This window comes from Oncorhynchus keta, chromosome 5, assembly GCF_023373465.1.
Source record: "Oncorhynchus keta strain PuntledgeMale-10-30-2019 chromosome 5, Oket_V2, whole genome shotgun sequence".
Taxonomy (NCBI): Eukaryota; Metazoa; Chordata; class Actinopteri; order Salmoniformes; family Salmonidae; genus Oncorhynchus; species Oncorhynchus keta.
The window spans coordinates 17689354-17705505 of record NC_068425.1 but is presented as its reverse complement, the minus strand read 5'-3'; the positions used below and the strand labels follow the sequence as shown (position 1 = coordinate 17705505).

Here is a 16152-nt window from a genome sequence, read left to right as displayed (position 1 = left end):
TGGAGCTGAGAGTGACGTGTGTATGTGTGTGTGTGTGTCCGTACTGCACATGCTTATTGTTGTGCTACCCTCCTGAACTGAATGGTCTCTGCATTGAGAGCTAAGCAGCATGCCCAACAACATGCCCGGCAACACTAGCCAGGCAGACCGGCACACTGCATACCAGTAACTACACATACTGAACCACTAGAAAAGCTCACCACTATCAATGTTCTCCCATCCGCTTCCCTGAGGACCCGAGCCCTCACTTCCTCTCCACACAGAGCAGCTCTCCACAGACCTCAGCATGCCAGCATGGAGTCACAGTCACACATCCACACACATCCACACACATCCACACACATCCACACACGGAAAAGGGAGTGTTGACTGTGATATCTACATGTAACTGCCAAAATAATGGAAACACTTGAGTAAATGAGGGATTCATAGTTTATTGAAAGCAGGCGTGGTTCCTGAGTTAATTAAGCACTTTAACATCCCATCATGCTTAGGGTCATGTATAAAAAATCTGGGCAGGCCATTATTTTGGCTCACATGTCTATGCCCACATAAGATGACAATGCCCTGAGTGGTCACTGAATAGTTTGATGAGCATGAAAGCGTTTTCCACCACCGTCAACAAAACATCAAATGATGGAATTTCTGGTGGAAGAATGGTCTCACATCCCTCCAATAGAGTTCCAGACACTTGTAGAATCTGTGCCGAGGTGCATGGAAGCTGTTCTGGCTCAACACTCTATTAAGACACTTTATTGTGGTGTTTCCTTTTGGCTGTTACCTGTATGTTGCGTAATGAGAGGGACACAGTACACCGCTGCACCGTGGTATGATGTGTGTAGGGGAGTGGGAGAGGCTGTGGATTTGCTTGACAGAATGGCATGATAGGTAAACAGGTAGATGGAAACCGGAAAACAACCTTCTTGTTCTGTGTGCTCCGAAATGTCACGGGTCCAAAACACAGGATTTACAACGTCCTTCAAACATTTCTACTTTTCACTCTCTCTACTGCACGTGGAAAGACAAAGTATGAAATATTAAGTGGAGAACTAATAGAGAACCGTCTGTTAGAAATGCCATGTGAATCAGAAGCAACCTTGGCACCGACGCAAAGCCTGTGGAATATGCTGCATAAATTATAAACCATTTACAAGGTGACTGGAGAATGTGTCCTCTTGAATGTTTAGGATGGTATAAGGTACGCATGACAATGTACATGTGGGGTATTTATGTGCGAATGTGTATACTGTACCATCCTACACACGTTGACAACGGCGACACAGAGACTCACACAAGCATATGTAATGTGTTGCCATGGTACCCACAACCACCAAGATTTCCAAGCCAATCTGCTGCGTTGCTATGGGAACCATAATCTCACAGAGAGAGAGAGAGAGAGAGAGAGAGAGAGAGAGAGAGAGAGAGAGAGAGAGAGAGAGAGAGAGAGAGAGAGAGAGAGAGAGAGAGAGAGAGAGAGAGAGAAGAGGGGAAAGAGAGGGAGGGAGACAGGCCATATTTCTCTCTTCACTTCACTTCTACCCCCTGTTTCTCTCCATCTCTGTAACGATACTGTTCTTTGCTGTGAAATGTGTTTAACTTTCCTGCCTATGTCACGTTCTCCCACTCACTGCCCTCCTGCCTATGTCACGTTCTCCCACTCACTGCCCTCCTGCCTATGTCACGTTCTCCCACTCACTGCCCTCCTGGCTCTCTCTCTCTCTCAGTACAATCACCACACACCTATATACACCCCTTCCTCTTAGTCAACGCATAAAGCCCAGGGGAGGACGGGTCATTAACGCACACAGGCCACACGTCAGATTATGTAGATACAGTACGGTGAACACACAGGCCACATGTCAGATTATGTAGATACAGTACGCTGAACACACAGGCCACATGTCAGATTATGTAGATACAGTACGGTGAACACACAGGCCACATGTCAGATTATGTAGATACAGTACGGTGAACACACAGGCCACATGTCAGATTATGTAGATACAGTACGGTGAACACACAGGCCACATGTCAGATTATGTAGATACAGTACGGTGAACACACAGGCCACATGTCAGATTATGTAGATACAGTACGGTGAACACACAGGCCACATGTCAGATTATGTAGATACAGTACGGTGAACACACAGGCCACATGTCAGATTATGTAGATACAGTACGGTGAACACACAGGCCACATGTCAGATTATGTAGATACAGTACGCTGAACACACAGGCCACATGTCAGATTATGTAGATACAGTACGCTGAACACACAGGCCACATGTCAGATTATGTAGATACAGTACGCTGAACACACAGGCCACATGTCAGATTATGTAGATACAGTACGGTGAACACACAGGCCACATGTCAGATTATGTAGATACAGTACGCTGAACACACAGGCCACATGTCAGATTATGTAGATACAGTACGCTGAACACACAGGCCACATGTCAGATTATGTAGATACAGTACGGTGAACACACAGGCCACATGTCAGATTATGTAGATACAGTACGCTGAACACACAGGCCACATGTCAGATTATGTAGATACAGTACGGTGAACACACAGGCCACATGTCAGATTATGTAGATACAGTACGGTGAACACACAGGCCACATGTCAGATTATGTAGATACAGTACGGTGAACACACAGGCCACATGTCAGATTATGTAGATACAGTACGGTGAACACACAGGCCACATGTCAGATTATGTAGATACAGTACGCTGAACACACAGGCCACATGTCAGATTATGTAGATACAGTACGCTGAACACACAGGCCACATGTCAGATTATGTAGATACAGTACGGTGAACACACAGGCCACATGTCAGATTATGTAGATACAGTACGGTGAACACACAGGCCACATGTCAGATTATGTAGATACAGTACGCTGAACACACAGGCCACATGTCAGATTATGTAGATACAGTACGCTGAACACACAGGCCACATGTCAGATTATGTAGATACAGTACGGTGAACACACAGGCCACATGTCAGATTATGTAGATACAGTACGGTGAACACACAGGCCACATGTCAGATTATGTAGATACAGTACGCTGAACACACAGGCCACATGTCAGATTATGTAGATACAGTACGCTGAACACACAGGCCACATGTCAGATTATGTAGATACAGTACGGTGAACACACAGGCCACATGTCAGATTATGTAGATACAGTACGGTGAACACACAGGCCACATGTCAGATTATGTAGATACAGTACGGTGAACACACAGGCCACATGTCAGATTATGTAGATACAGTACGCTGAACACACAGGCCACATGTCAGATTATGTAGATACAGTACGGTGAACACACAGGCCACATGTCAGATTATGTAGATACAGTACGGTGAACACACAAGCCACATGTCAGATTATGTAGAATCAGTACGGTGAACACACAGGCCACATGTCAGATTATGTAGAATCAGTACGGTGAACACACAGGCCACATGTCAGATTATGTAGATACAGTACGGTGAACACACAGGCCACATGCCAGATTATGTAGATACAGTACGGTGAACACACAGGCCACATGTCAGATTATGTAGATACAGTACGGTGAACACACAGGCCACATGTCAGATTATGTAGATGCAGTACGGTGAACACACAGGCCACATGTCAGATTATGTAGATACAGTACGCTGAACACACAGGCCACATGTCAGATTATGTAGATACAGTACGGTGAACACACAGGCCACATGTCAGATTATGTAGATGCAGTACGGTGAACACACAGGCCACATGTCATATTATGTAGATACAGTACGCTGAACACACAGGCCACATGTCAGATTATGTAGATACAGTACGGTGAACACACAGGCCACATGTCAGATTATGTAGATACAGTACAGTGAACACACAGGCCACATGTCAGATTATGTAGATACAGTACGCTGAACACACAGGCCACATGTCAGATTATGTAGATACAGTACGCTGAACACACAGGCCACATGTCAGATTATGTAGATACAGTACGGTGAACACACAGGCCACATGTCAGATTATGTAGATACAGTACGGTGAACACACAGGCCACATGTCAGATTATGTAGATACAGTACGCTGAACACACAGGCAATATTGTGAAATACTGATTAGGAGGTTTTAATAAATTAACCCTGATATTAATTTTGAAAAACAGAATCTATGGAAAATGACAATAGGGTCCATATTGCCTATGTGTGTGTGTGTGTGTGTGTGTGTGTGTGTGTGTGTGTGTGTGTGTGTGTGTGTGTGTGTGCGCGCGAGCGTGAGTGTGTGTGTGTGCGACAGAGTGAGAGATGGCGAGAGAGAGGGAGACAGAGACAGATAAAGAGAGAGAGAAAGAAAGAAATAAAGACAGAATTAAAGAGAGAAATAAAGACAGAAATAGAGAGAGAAATAAAGACAGAAATAGAGAGAGAAATAGCGAGAGAAATAGAGAGAGAAATAAAGACAGTCAGACCTGGGCCCTGACAGTAAATCTCAGTAAGACCAAAATAATGGTGTTCCAAAAAAGGTCCAGTCACCAGGACCACAAATACAAATTCCATCTAGACACTGTTGCCCTAGAGCACACAAAAAACTATACATACCTTGGCCTAAACATCAGCGCCACAGGTAACTTCCACAAAGGTGTGAACGATCTGAGAGACAAGGCAAGAAGGGCATTCTATGCCATCATAAGAAACATAAATTTCAACATACCAATTAGGATTTGGCTAAAAATACTTGAATCAGTCATAGAGCCCATTGCCCTTTATGGTTGTGAGGTCTGGGGTCCGCTCACCAACCAAGACTTCACAAAATGGGACAAACACCAAATTGAGACTCTGCACGCAGAATTCTGCAAAAATATCCTCCGTGTACAACGTAAAACACCAAATAATGCATGCAGAGCAGAATTAGGCCGATACCCACTAATTATCAAAATCCAGAAAAGAGCCATTAAATTCTACAACCACCTAAAAGGAAGCGATTCACAAACCTTCCATAACAAAGCCATCACAAACAGAGAGATGAACCTGGAGAAGAGTCCCCTAAGCAAGCTGGTCCTGGGGCTCTGTTCACAAACACAAACACACCCTACAGAGCCCCAGGACAACAGCACAATTAGACCCAACCAAATCATGAGAAAACAAAAAGATAATTACTTAACACATTGGAAAGAATTAACAAAAAAACAGAGCAAACTAGAATGCTATTTGGCCCTACACAGAGAGTACACAGCGGCAGAATACCTGACCACTGTGACTGACCCAAAATTAAGGAAAGCTTTGACTATGTACAGACTCAGTGAGCATAGCCTTGCTATTGAGAAAGGCCGCCGTAGGCAGACATGGCTCTCAAGAGAAGACAGGCTATGTGCTCACTGCCCACAAAATGAGGTGGAAACTGAGCTGCACTTCCTAACCTCCTGCCCAATGTATGACCATATTAGAGAGACATATTTCCCCAGATCACACAGATCCACAAAGAATTCGAAAACATATCCAATTTTGAAAAACTCCCATATCTACTGGGTGAAATTCCACAGTGTGCCATCACAGCAGCAAGATTTGTGACCTGTTGCCACGAGAAAAGGGCAACCAGTGAAGAACAAACACCATTGTAAATACAACCCATATTTATGCTTATTTATTTTATCTTGTGTCCTTTAATTATTTGTACATTGTGTATATATATATATATATATATATATATATATATATATATATATATATATATAATATGACATTTGTAATGTCTTTACTGTTTTGAAACTGTTGTATGTGTAATGTTTACTGTTAATTTTAGTTGTTTTTCACTTTATATATTCACTTTGTATGTTGTCTACCTCACTTGCTTTGGCAATGTTAACACATGTTTCCCATGCCAATAAAGCCCTTGAATTGAATTGAATTGAAATAAGACAGAAATAGAGAGAGAAATATAGAGAGAAATAGAGAGAGAAATAAAGACAGAAATAGAGAGAGAAATAGAGAGAGAAATAAAGACAGAAATAGAGAGAGAAATAAAGAGAGAAATAGAGAGAGAAATAGAGAGAGAAATAAAGACAGAAATAGAGAGAGAAATAGAGAGAGAAATAAAGACAGAAATAGAGAGAGAAATAGAGAGAGAAATAGAGAGAGAAATAGAGAGAAATAGAGAGAGAAATAAAGACAGAAATAGAGAGAGAAATAGAGAGAAAAATAAAGACAGAAATAGAGAGAGAAAGAGAGACCAGCAGTCTGACCCAGTTCCATTAAAGCCCCATCATAAACAGGTACCATTTTACATCCATCGCCCAAAAGCTCTGTGAAGTGGCCCACTTCCATCCCCATAACAGATACTCAGCAGGAGTTTATGGACTACAGCTGCCTACTGACTGGACCTGACAGAGGTCAATCCAAAGACCATGCAGGGTCAAAATACTGTTTGTCTTCTCCAATAGACAAACTACCGCAGACCTACATTTCCACAACACTTAAAAGCACTTGAACCCTTTTCCAACACACTGCTCATTTCTAACATGTAACCTGTTCCTGTTGAGGTGGGTCAGAGTCAGCTTTGTTAGACCATGATCCAGGTGCCTTTAGGTTCCACTAATGGAACGGTCCATCCTATACTCTACCTGTAAGTAAAAGTACAGGTAAAAGTCATTCAATGTATTCCATGGTGTGTTTCTACTGTCTCCAACATGATTCTCTTATAAGAAAAGAAAAATAACCATTCATTTAGAATTTTAAAAAACACACCTCTCACATATGAAACCTTATTCCGGTGTCCTAGATCCTTGACAAATACCTCGGGCAAATACAGGATTTTCATTTTGTTTTTCCACACATGACTTATAGCACCAATCAGGTCCCCTAACTCTCCGGGATTCAATAAGTGAAGAACCCTGAAGGGAAGTACAGCAAGATATCAACATATTTCAGCTCGAGTCCCACAGAAAGGCCATGTGTAAGTGGCCATAGACTTGTTTATCTTTTTTTCCCCGATACATTAAAATAAACAATAAAATGACGATACGTAGTTATATAGGCTGTTATAGGTCTGATAACCCCTGGCATCCATTCAGGCTGCTCTCATAGCCCCATAGTGCCGTATCTATCACATGAGAGGAAGCACTGATTGAGTTAGCAAGAGTCTATCTGACTATCTGTGGGATTGCTGCTAATCAGCTCATTGACCCCCTGAAGACAGAGGTTATCAACAAACAGGTTTAGTTCAAGTAAAACCAGAGCACGATCTGAGACCAGTTCAGCATGATTTAATCAAATGCACAGACTAGTTGATTATGAAACAGTGGGTTAGAGGCGGCTGGGGAGAGTATTACAGAGGACAATATACCGGGGAAAGTAGCTGTGCCGTTATCTAAAAGCACTGGGCAGGGACAAACAAATACGGCATAACGTAAGAGGCCTACGCTGAAATGACACCTGACAGCTTCCTGTGAGACAATACAGCAGGCAGAGCTTCCGAAGTGAGCTACACTCAGTTAGGCTTTGAACTGTAACCAGAAATGCTTGTGCAAGAGAAAGCTCAGAGCATCCCCAGGTGCTGCCGTGATACAGCAACAGAAATAGCACTCAGCCGCTCCCAACAAGCCCCGAATCAGTGGAGGAAACAGGATTTTTGTAAGCAGCCAAACCCACTTTGGTGTCCCAACAGGATGCCCAACAATCCCCCAACACATAGAGGCAGAGTGGCAAAACACAGAGTAGGGTGGAACTGCCCCGGAATGCAATACCCCACTCAGTTCCACAGAGCAGCGCAACGGGCTACAACGGGCTACAACGGGCTACAACGGGCTACAACGGGCTACTGTTCTCAGACTGAAACGCCACTGGGACCAATTAAAGCGCGGCAGAATGCTCCGCATCACAACCAGTTCAAAAGGCCCAGCAGAGGAAAGTCTGGGTGTGGGGGTGCAGCACGGGGAGGGGGGCTGTTTTGGGAGGGAGATGTGTGTGTATGTGTGTGCAGATGTTGAAAGATTTCAAAGGGTTGATAGGTGATCCGCCCCAGATTTACCTGAGCACCTCATTTGGGTTCCCAGCAATGGGCCCCTTCTTGTCCGTGGCCCCGTGGCACTCAGACTTCATCAGGGTGTGTGCCCCCTGTCGAGCATCATGGTGGAGGTTGCCATGGCGATGACAGCCACCCCATCGCGCACGCGAGCCTCCAGGCCGTAGTCCCACTCGTCATACGACACAGAGATTAAACCAGAGAGACAGAGAGACAGAGAAGGAGATAGAGAGAGATGAGAAGGAGGGGGATGGATGAGAAGGAGGGGGTGGATAGAGAGAGCAAGAGAGAGAGAAAGGAGGGAAGAGGCAGAAACAGATGCGAATAGGAAGAAGTGGTGAAAGTGATGAAGTGATGAGTGATGAGAATAGGAAGAAAGGGAGAGCAGAAAGAGAGAAAGGGAGAGCAGAAAGAGAGAAAGAGAGAGATCCATGACATACAGTCGACAGAGGAGACAGAGGAGACAGAGGAGACAGAGGAGAGAGTGACAGGGGGAGATGGAGGATGAGAGTAGAGGAAAAGAGGTTATGCACTCAAGGGGCTAAACACACTATGAGGCGTGTGCCACACACCACTGACAGCCACCCCTCTCCTCTTTTCTCAGTCAAACTGCATCCTCACGCCCTCTCTGTCTGCTACGGCCCACTTGACAGGGACTGGCCAATCCATTACCAGGCAACTGGACAGAAATAGACAGACAGCATCCAACCTGTAGACCCACGGGGCCCTGGGATGACAGCTCAGTCTCTCCAGGACCATATCTAATGTCACACTCTGTTGACACTTTCTCAAGGCTTTTATATTCACCCTACAAAAATGATATTATAGAACTAGAGTGTGTGCATGCTAGTGGAAAGGGTTGCTTGGAAGCCAGTGGGACTTGTCCATCTCCGGACATGAGGAAAATGTTGCAACAACTTAGACAATCTCATCTCCCTTAGCAATGGGAGTAAACAGGAAGAGGTGGACAATGGTGTTGATTTAGAGGTGTATGAGCACTTGTGCTCTGAGAACCAGACCCCTTGTCCTTCCATTTGAACTGCAGTAGTCCTCTACTCCCCGCCCCTCCTTCTCATTCTATATGTTGATTGGAGGACCTGATTACAAAACCCCGCCATTGGTGCCAGACAGCTCATCATTGTCTGTGATGTAAGATTAGGAGGGTCACATGCTAAATACGTTAGCAATATATGTGTGTTACGAGATGTGTGTTTAAGTGAATTGCGAAAGAGAGAGGGATAGAGGCAGAGGAGGAGAGAGAGGGATAGAGGAGGAGGAGGAGGAGGAGGAGGAGGAGGAGGAGGAGGAGGAGAGAGGAGGAGGAGGAGGAGAGAGGAGGAGGAGGAGAGAGAGGGATAGAGGTGGAGGAAAGAGGATAGAGGAGGAGGAGGAGGAGGAGGAGGAGGAGGAGGAGGAGGAGGAGGAGGAGGAGGAGGAGAGGAGGAGGAGGAGGAGAGAGAGAGGAGGAGGAGGAGGAGAGAGAGGGATAGAGGCGGAGGAAAGAGGATAGAGGAGGAGAGAGAGGAGGAGGAGGAGGAGGAGGAGGAGGAGGAGGAGGAGGAGGAGGAGGAGGAGGAGGAGGAGGAGGAGGAGGAGGGAGGAGGAGGAGGAGAGAGAGGGATAGAGGCGGAGGAAAGAGGATAGAGGAGGAGAGAGAGGAGGAGGAGGAGGAGGAGGAGGAGGAGGAGGAGGAGGAGGAGGGAGGAGGAGGAGGAGGAGGAGGAGAGAGGATAGAGGCGGAGGAAAGAGGATAGAGGAGGAGAAGGAGGAGAGAGGGATAGAGGAGGAGAAAATGATAGAGGAGAAGGAGGAGAGAGAGGGATAGAGGAGGAGGAGGAGGAGGAGGAGGAGGAGGAGGAGGAGGAGGAAAGAGAGAGGGATAGAGGAGGAGAAGGAGGAGGAAAAGAGAGGGATAGAGGAGGAGGAAAAAGGATAGAGGAGGAGAAGGAGAGAGGGATAGAGGAGGAGGAGGGGAGAGGGATAGATGAGGAGGAGGAGAGAGGGATAGAGGAGGAGGTGGAGAGAGGGATAGAGGAGGAGGTGGAGAGAGAGGGATAGAGGAGGAGAGAGGGATAGAGGAGGAGGAGGAGAGAGGGATAGAGGAGGTGGAGAGAGAGGGATAGAGGAGGAGAGAGGGATAGAGGAGAAGGAGGAGAGAGAGGGATAGAGGAGGAGGAGGAGGAGAGAGAGGGATAGAGGAGGAGGGAGTGATAGAGGAGGAGGAGGAGGAGAGAGAGGGATAGAGGAGGAGAGAGGGATAGAGGAGAAGGAGGAGAGAGAGGGATAGAGGAGGTGGAGGAGGAGAGAGAGGGATAGAGGAGGAGGAGGAGGAGGGAGTGATAGAGGAGGAGGAGGAGGTAGAGGAGGGAAGAGGAGGACGAGGAGGAGGACGAGGACGAGGACGAGGAGAGAGAGAGAGGGATAGAGGAGGAGGAGGAGGAGGAGGAGGAGGAGGAGGAGGAGGAGGAGGAGGAGGAGGAGGAGGAGGAGGAGGAGGAGGAGGAGGAGGAGGAGGAGAAAGGGATAGACGAGGGGGAGAGAGAGGGATAGAGGACGAGGAGGAGAGGGATAGAGGAGGAGAGAGGGATAGAGGAGGAGGAGGAGAGAGGGATAGAGGAGGAGGAGAGAGAGGGATAGAGGAGGATGAGGAGGAGAGAGAGATAGAGGAGGAGGAGGAGAGAGAGGGATAGAGGAGGATGAGGAGGAGAGAGAGATAGAGGAGGAGGAGGAGAAAGAGGGATAGGGGAGCAGGAGGAGAGAGAGGGATAGTGGAGGGGGAGGAGGTGAGATTGAGATACTGTATTTCCCCAGAGTGCCACTTAAGGAACGCATCAGTGGAATTACTTATGAGGATTGGAGGCCATCAAATATGGCCAAAAAGTATTTAGCGTGCCTGTTAACAAATTAGCATGTTAGCGTGCACCTTGGCTTCACACTGAACCATCGCAAACACCAGGCCTTAACTATATCGCATACCACATTATTTGTACTCTAAATGAGTTAGTAAGTTCTCCATTAAAGGTATAGGCCTACATGTGCTAGAAATATGAACTTAGTGAGACAATTCACATTCTGAAGGTTACTGTAAGGCCTATACTGTAAATTCATCCAATAGTGATAAACTGAAGTGTTGATTTTGACAGTTTGACACAAAACACCCTTAATTCATGCAGTATCTGCCATCTGTCACAGACTAATGTGCAGGACAACCCTTCTCAAGGGACAGTTAAAACCTGCAGAAAAACATGTTCATTACCTCGCCCACTCGACCATCACACATCATATGATTTACATAGCTAACATGGTCATTATTATTAAGGGCCATATCCATCAACTTGAGATGCAAGCGATTTACCAGGATTTATCGTAAATCATGCAGAAATATCAATGTAAGATTTTGCACCCAAAAATATGCATTGTGAGCATGGATTTCAGATTAGGATTTGATCAGTACCAGCTACCTGGTCCCACATATTCCCAACTATATATCAACATCAAAACCAAAACCAATCATACACTTTAAATGGAGATAAATCACATAGAACTTATTCCAAACCAACCTGTAGGGAACTCGGCAGGGATCACTTCAGCGTCCCCAGCTACCAGCGAGGGGACGATCCAGGTGTAGCCGTAGCCCGTGATCCCTACGGAGTGGGCCACTTCGAAGATGGTGTTGGCCTCCTCCTTAGTGCAGTACAGCAGGATGACGGGGCTCTGCAGCTTCTTCAGCTGGTTCTGGATCTTTGAGTCTCCATCGTCCACTGACATGTCCAGCAGCAGAACCTCCTCCAGCTCCCAGCCCACAAAGCTGTTCTCTATGGTGCTCCGGATCTACAGGGTAGAGGGAGGGACGGAGGGACCAGGGAGGAAGAAGTAGGTGGGTGAGAGGTAGGGTTGGGTATGATAATCTGTCATACTGAGTTATCACAAAAGGTGTTCAAGGACATTGAGGAAGATAGAGGCGTGTGAGAGGGCTGAAAGGCCATTTGACAGGGCCAATCTGGTTTCTCTCAACGCAACAGTATTTAAATACCTACTGACACTTCCTGACTACATGAACAAGTTGAGATTAGCTGCCGGCTTAGTAGTTGCCTTCCTATCACTATCCTAGAAGTTAAGACTATAAGTCCATGGTGACGTTACAGTCTGCTCATGGACAGCCTGGTGGCAGTATTCAAAGGAAGGAGGGAAAAAGAGAGAGCTACCCTGTCGTGAGGGCGTGTATCAGTGAGCTACCTTGGTGACAAAGTCCAGGTATCCGGGGTAGTATGTGGTGACGATGGAGAAGATGTACCAGTCGTACTCCTCCATGATGTTGAGCATGACCGAGGCCTGCTGCTCGATGGACGGGCCGAACTGGAAGAACATAGAGTTGTCATCCTGGGGAACAGAAGAGTGGAGGTCAGTGATGCTATGTTACATGTCCACATTGAATATTGAACTGGAGAGGAGGGGTCTAGACAACACTCTGCAGTTGTTTCCCAGTACTGTATGTATGTGTGTGTGTGTGTGTGTGTGTGTGTGTGTGTGTGTGTGTGTGTGTGTGTGTGTGTGTGTGTGTGTGTGTGTGTGTGTGTGTGTGTGTGTGCGTGCGTGTGCGTGCGTGCGTGCGTGCGTGCGTGTGTGTGTGTGCGGCCGTGTTTCTGTGTGTGTCAGTGTGTGCGTCAGTGTGTAAAACCATGGCGTGTCTGTCAGCCGGGCAGGGTATTGAAATCTCTTTGGCTTAGGAATCCATGCTTCACTCAACATCAAAGCCTAACCTCTACAACCCAGGGGAAACACATGGGTTGATCCGTTACCTTGTTTCCACATGAATGAGATCAGACTAAACCACTGAAAAGGCACAGCAGAAAGGGGTGAATAAGTATGCTGTGTGTGTTTGCCACTTACATATGATATGTCATACATAATAACTGTGAATAAACAGTATATTCCACAACAGTATATTCCACAACAGTATATTCCACAACAGTATATTCCACAACAGTATATTCTACATGTCTAAGTCAATGTAAATTTCCACTGTACCCTCCTCTCCACTAGGCCATGATTGACCCTCTAGCCCTCCTCCATGTGTCCCTCTACACACTACCTTCATCCCATCTCATCCCCTTTTTCCACTTTCTTTCTCATGTCCCTCTCTCCTGTGATCTCTCTCTATCTCCTCTCCCGCTCCCTGTCCCATTTATTCCAGTGAAATTACTGCCAGGACACAGTTATAATTGAGTTTCCAGCCCCCCTCCTCCACACGGTCCCCTGCAGCTCCCCTCCTCTCTTTCTAAGAGCAGTGTTAATGTACTGGCCCATGCAGTCATTCAGAGAGCCAGAGGTCTGCAGAATTTTCATTAGCAAAAAAAAGAGGAGAAGGAAAAAAAGAGAAGACGAAAAGAGAGAGAAAAAAAGACCCAGAGCCAAATAAAGACTGGCTTCATTTACAGCAACAATAATTAAGGTCAGTCTGAATTATCACCTCCCTGAGCGCTGGGGTATCGATTAGCACACATTAAAATGCCTGAGGAGGGAGTGTGTCTCTGTCTGTCCCAAGCAGCCACTGCAGTCTACTGTACTGGACCGTAAAGACAGAGGCTAAATAATAGGGGGAGAGAGGGAACAACACTGGGGGATAAAGGGAGAGACAGACAGAGACAGAGACAGAGAGAGGAGGCTGGGTGAGGAACGAAGAGGGTAAAAGAGAGACAGACAGAGACAGAGAGAGGAGGCTGGGTGAGGAACGAAGAGGGTAAAAGAGAGAGAGACAGAGACAGAGAGAGGAGGCTGGGTGAGGAACGAAGAGGGTAAAAGAGAGACAGACAGAGACAGAGAGAGGAGGCTGGGTGAGGAACGAAGAGGGTAAAAGAGAGAGAGACAGAGACAGAGAGAGGAGGCTGGGTGAGGAACGAAGAGGGTAAAAGAGAGACAGACAGAGACAGAGAGAGGAGGCTGGGTGAGGAACGAAGAGGGTAAAAGAGAGACAGACAGAGACAGAGAGAGGAGGCTGGGTGAGGAACGAAGAGGGTAAAAGAGAGAGAGACAGAGACAGAGAGAGGAGGCTGGGTGAGGAACGAAGAGGGTAAAAGAGAGACAGACAGAGACAGAGAGAGGAGGCTGGGTGAGGAACGAAGAGGGTAAAAGAGAGACAGACAGAGACAGAGAGAGGAGGCTGGGTGAGGAACGAAGAGGGTAAAAGAGAGAGAGACAGAGACAGAGAGAGGAGGCTGGGTGAGGAACGAAGAGGGTAAAAGAGAGAGAGACAGAGACAGAGAGAGGAGGCTGGGTGAGGAACGAAGAGGGTAAAAGAGAGACAGACAGAGACAGAGAGAGGAGGCTGGGTGAGGAACGAAGAGGGTAAAAGAGAGAGAGACAGAGACAGAGAGAGGAGGCTGGGTGAGGAACGAAGAGGGTAAAAAAGAGAGAGACAGAGACAGAGAGAGGAGGCTGGGTGAGGAACGAAGAGGGTAAAAGAGAGACAGACAGAGACAGAGAGAGGAGGCTGGGTGAGTAACGAAGAGGGTAAAAGAGAGAGACAGACAGAGACAGAGAGAGGAGGCTGGGTGAGGAACGAAGAGGGTAAAAGAGAGACAGACAGAGACAGAGAGAGTACGCTGGGTGAGGAACGAAGAGGGTAAAAGAGAGACAGACAGAGACAGAGAGAGTACGCTGGGTGAGGAACGAAGAGGGTAAAAGAGAGACAGAGAGAGGAGGCTGGGTGAGGAACGAAGAGGGTAAAAGAGAGAGACAGACAGAGACAGAGAGAGGAGGCTGGGTGAGGAACGAAGAGGGTAAAAGAGAAACAGACAGAGACAGAGAGAGTACGCTGGGTGAGGAACGAAGAGGTTAAAAGAGAGAGGAATCGACAGAAAAGAAAGGAGGGAGAGAAATTAGTCAGAGAGAGCAATGGATCGTGAGAGATGGTGAGTATGGAGGGAGGGGGGGTCTATGGTAACAATGAGGGCAGCGGGTGGCTGGTGGGCTGTGACCTGGTACAGACTGCAGAGTGAGTGAGCAGTAGCGGGCCAGGGAGTCAGGGCAGCGCCAGCCACAGCTGCTAACCCACAGACGATTGGTGCTGTCAGAGACAGACAGGATGCACATGTATGTCCTCCTCTCAGCAGCACCCAGAAGCCCTGACAGTAGTGAGGGGGGAATGACCGATTCAGTTAAATATCGCTATACTATTTCTTGACAATATTATATTGATACTTTGACTCCAAGTATCAATTTGTAAAAATAACACATATACTGTATATATTTTCTAGGTAGCGTTAGCTAGCGCTGGTCGGCTGTACCTGCGCCAAAACTCCAGAATATTTCATCTTATAGCTTGTTCTCCATCTTCTTTTTAAACAGTGAGCCACCATGTCTTCAGCACTTTTATTTCCTGACTGATCAAAAACTAATTTTCTCATGGCTCTCACTTGTCTCTCTGCAGCAGACATATAGTGAGCAATTTGTTTGGAACATAAAATCGCAGTATGGGATCACAATAAATCTAGAATCGTGTAAATCGCAATACATTTCGGCACCTAACATCGTGAGGTCCCTGACTATTACCAGCCCTATCTGACAGAGCCGGAGATAGTTCCTCTCTCTGCCTGGCTGCCTGCCTCACAGCTGTCCAATGAGAGAGCTCACACACTCACCAAGCTGCCATTAGACTCGGAGGGAGAGTCAATAACTCAGGTATTTCAATTACACACGCAGGGACACACCAATGCCTACAAAGAAATGGAGCTTCTCCCAGCCCGCCTCTGAATACGTGCATACAGGCACAACCTGTATGCAAGAGGCAAAAATACACAGGGACACATTTATGCACTATATGCACAGCGTAAGGAGTACAGTATGTTATGTACACGGACTGCACACAAACAGATCTGGGACAAAGTTACCTACAGTACAGCATATACAGTATAGTGAGGTCATACAGTCCACGCCACCTGAACCCACACAAGTATTCAATGTACATTGTATTCCGTATGTGGGTGTGCTCTACATTACTGCAAGCCTGTAAGAGGACCTGGTTTCTGCCAACAGCAACAATATAGATTTTTTGCCGTTTTGAAGAATGTTCCAATGTATTTGATTTTTTTCATAACCACCATTT

General features: G+C 46.6%; 1 protein-coding gene across 1 annotated transcript in view; it reads right to left on the bottom strand.

Annotated features, from left to right (window-relative positions):
• Positions 1-16152, bottom strand: part of LOC118384602 (glutamate receptor ionotropic, NMDA 2B) — a 159899-nt gene that overhangs the window by 32879 nt on the left and 110868 nt on the right. The window contains 4 exon segments of the mRNA XM_052518905.1: positions 8055-8136; positions 8139-8249; positions 11612-11879; positions 12285-12428. Coding sequence (XP_052374865.1) covers positions 8055-8136; positions 8139-8249; positions 11612-11879; positions 12285-12428 — 605 coding nt within the window.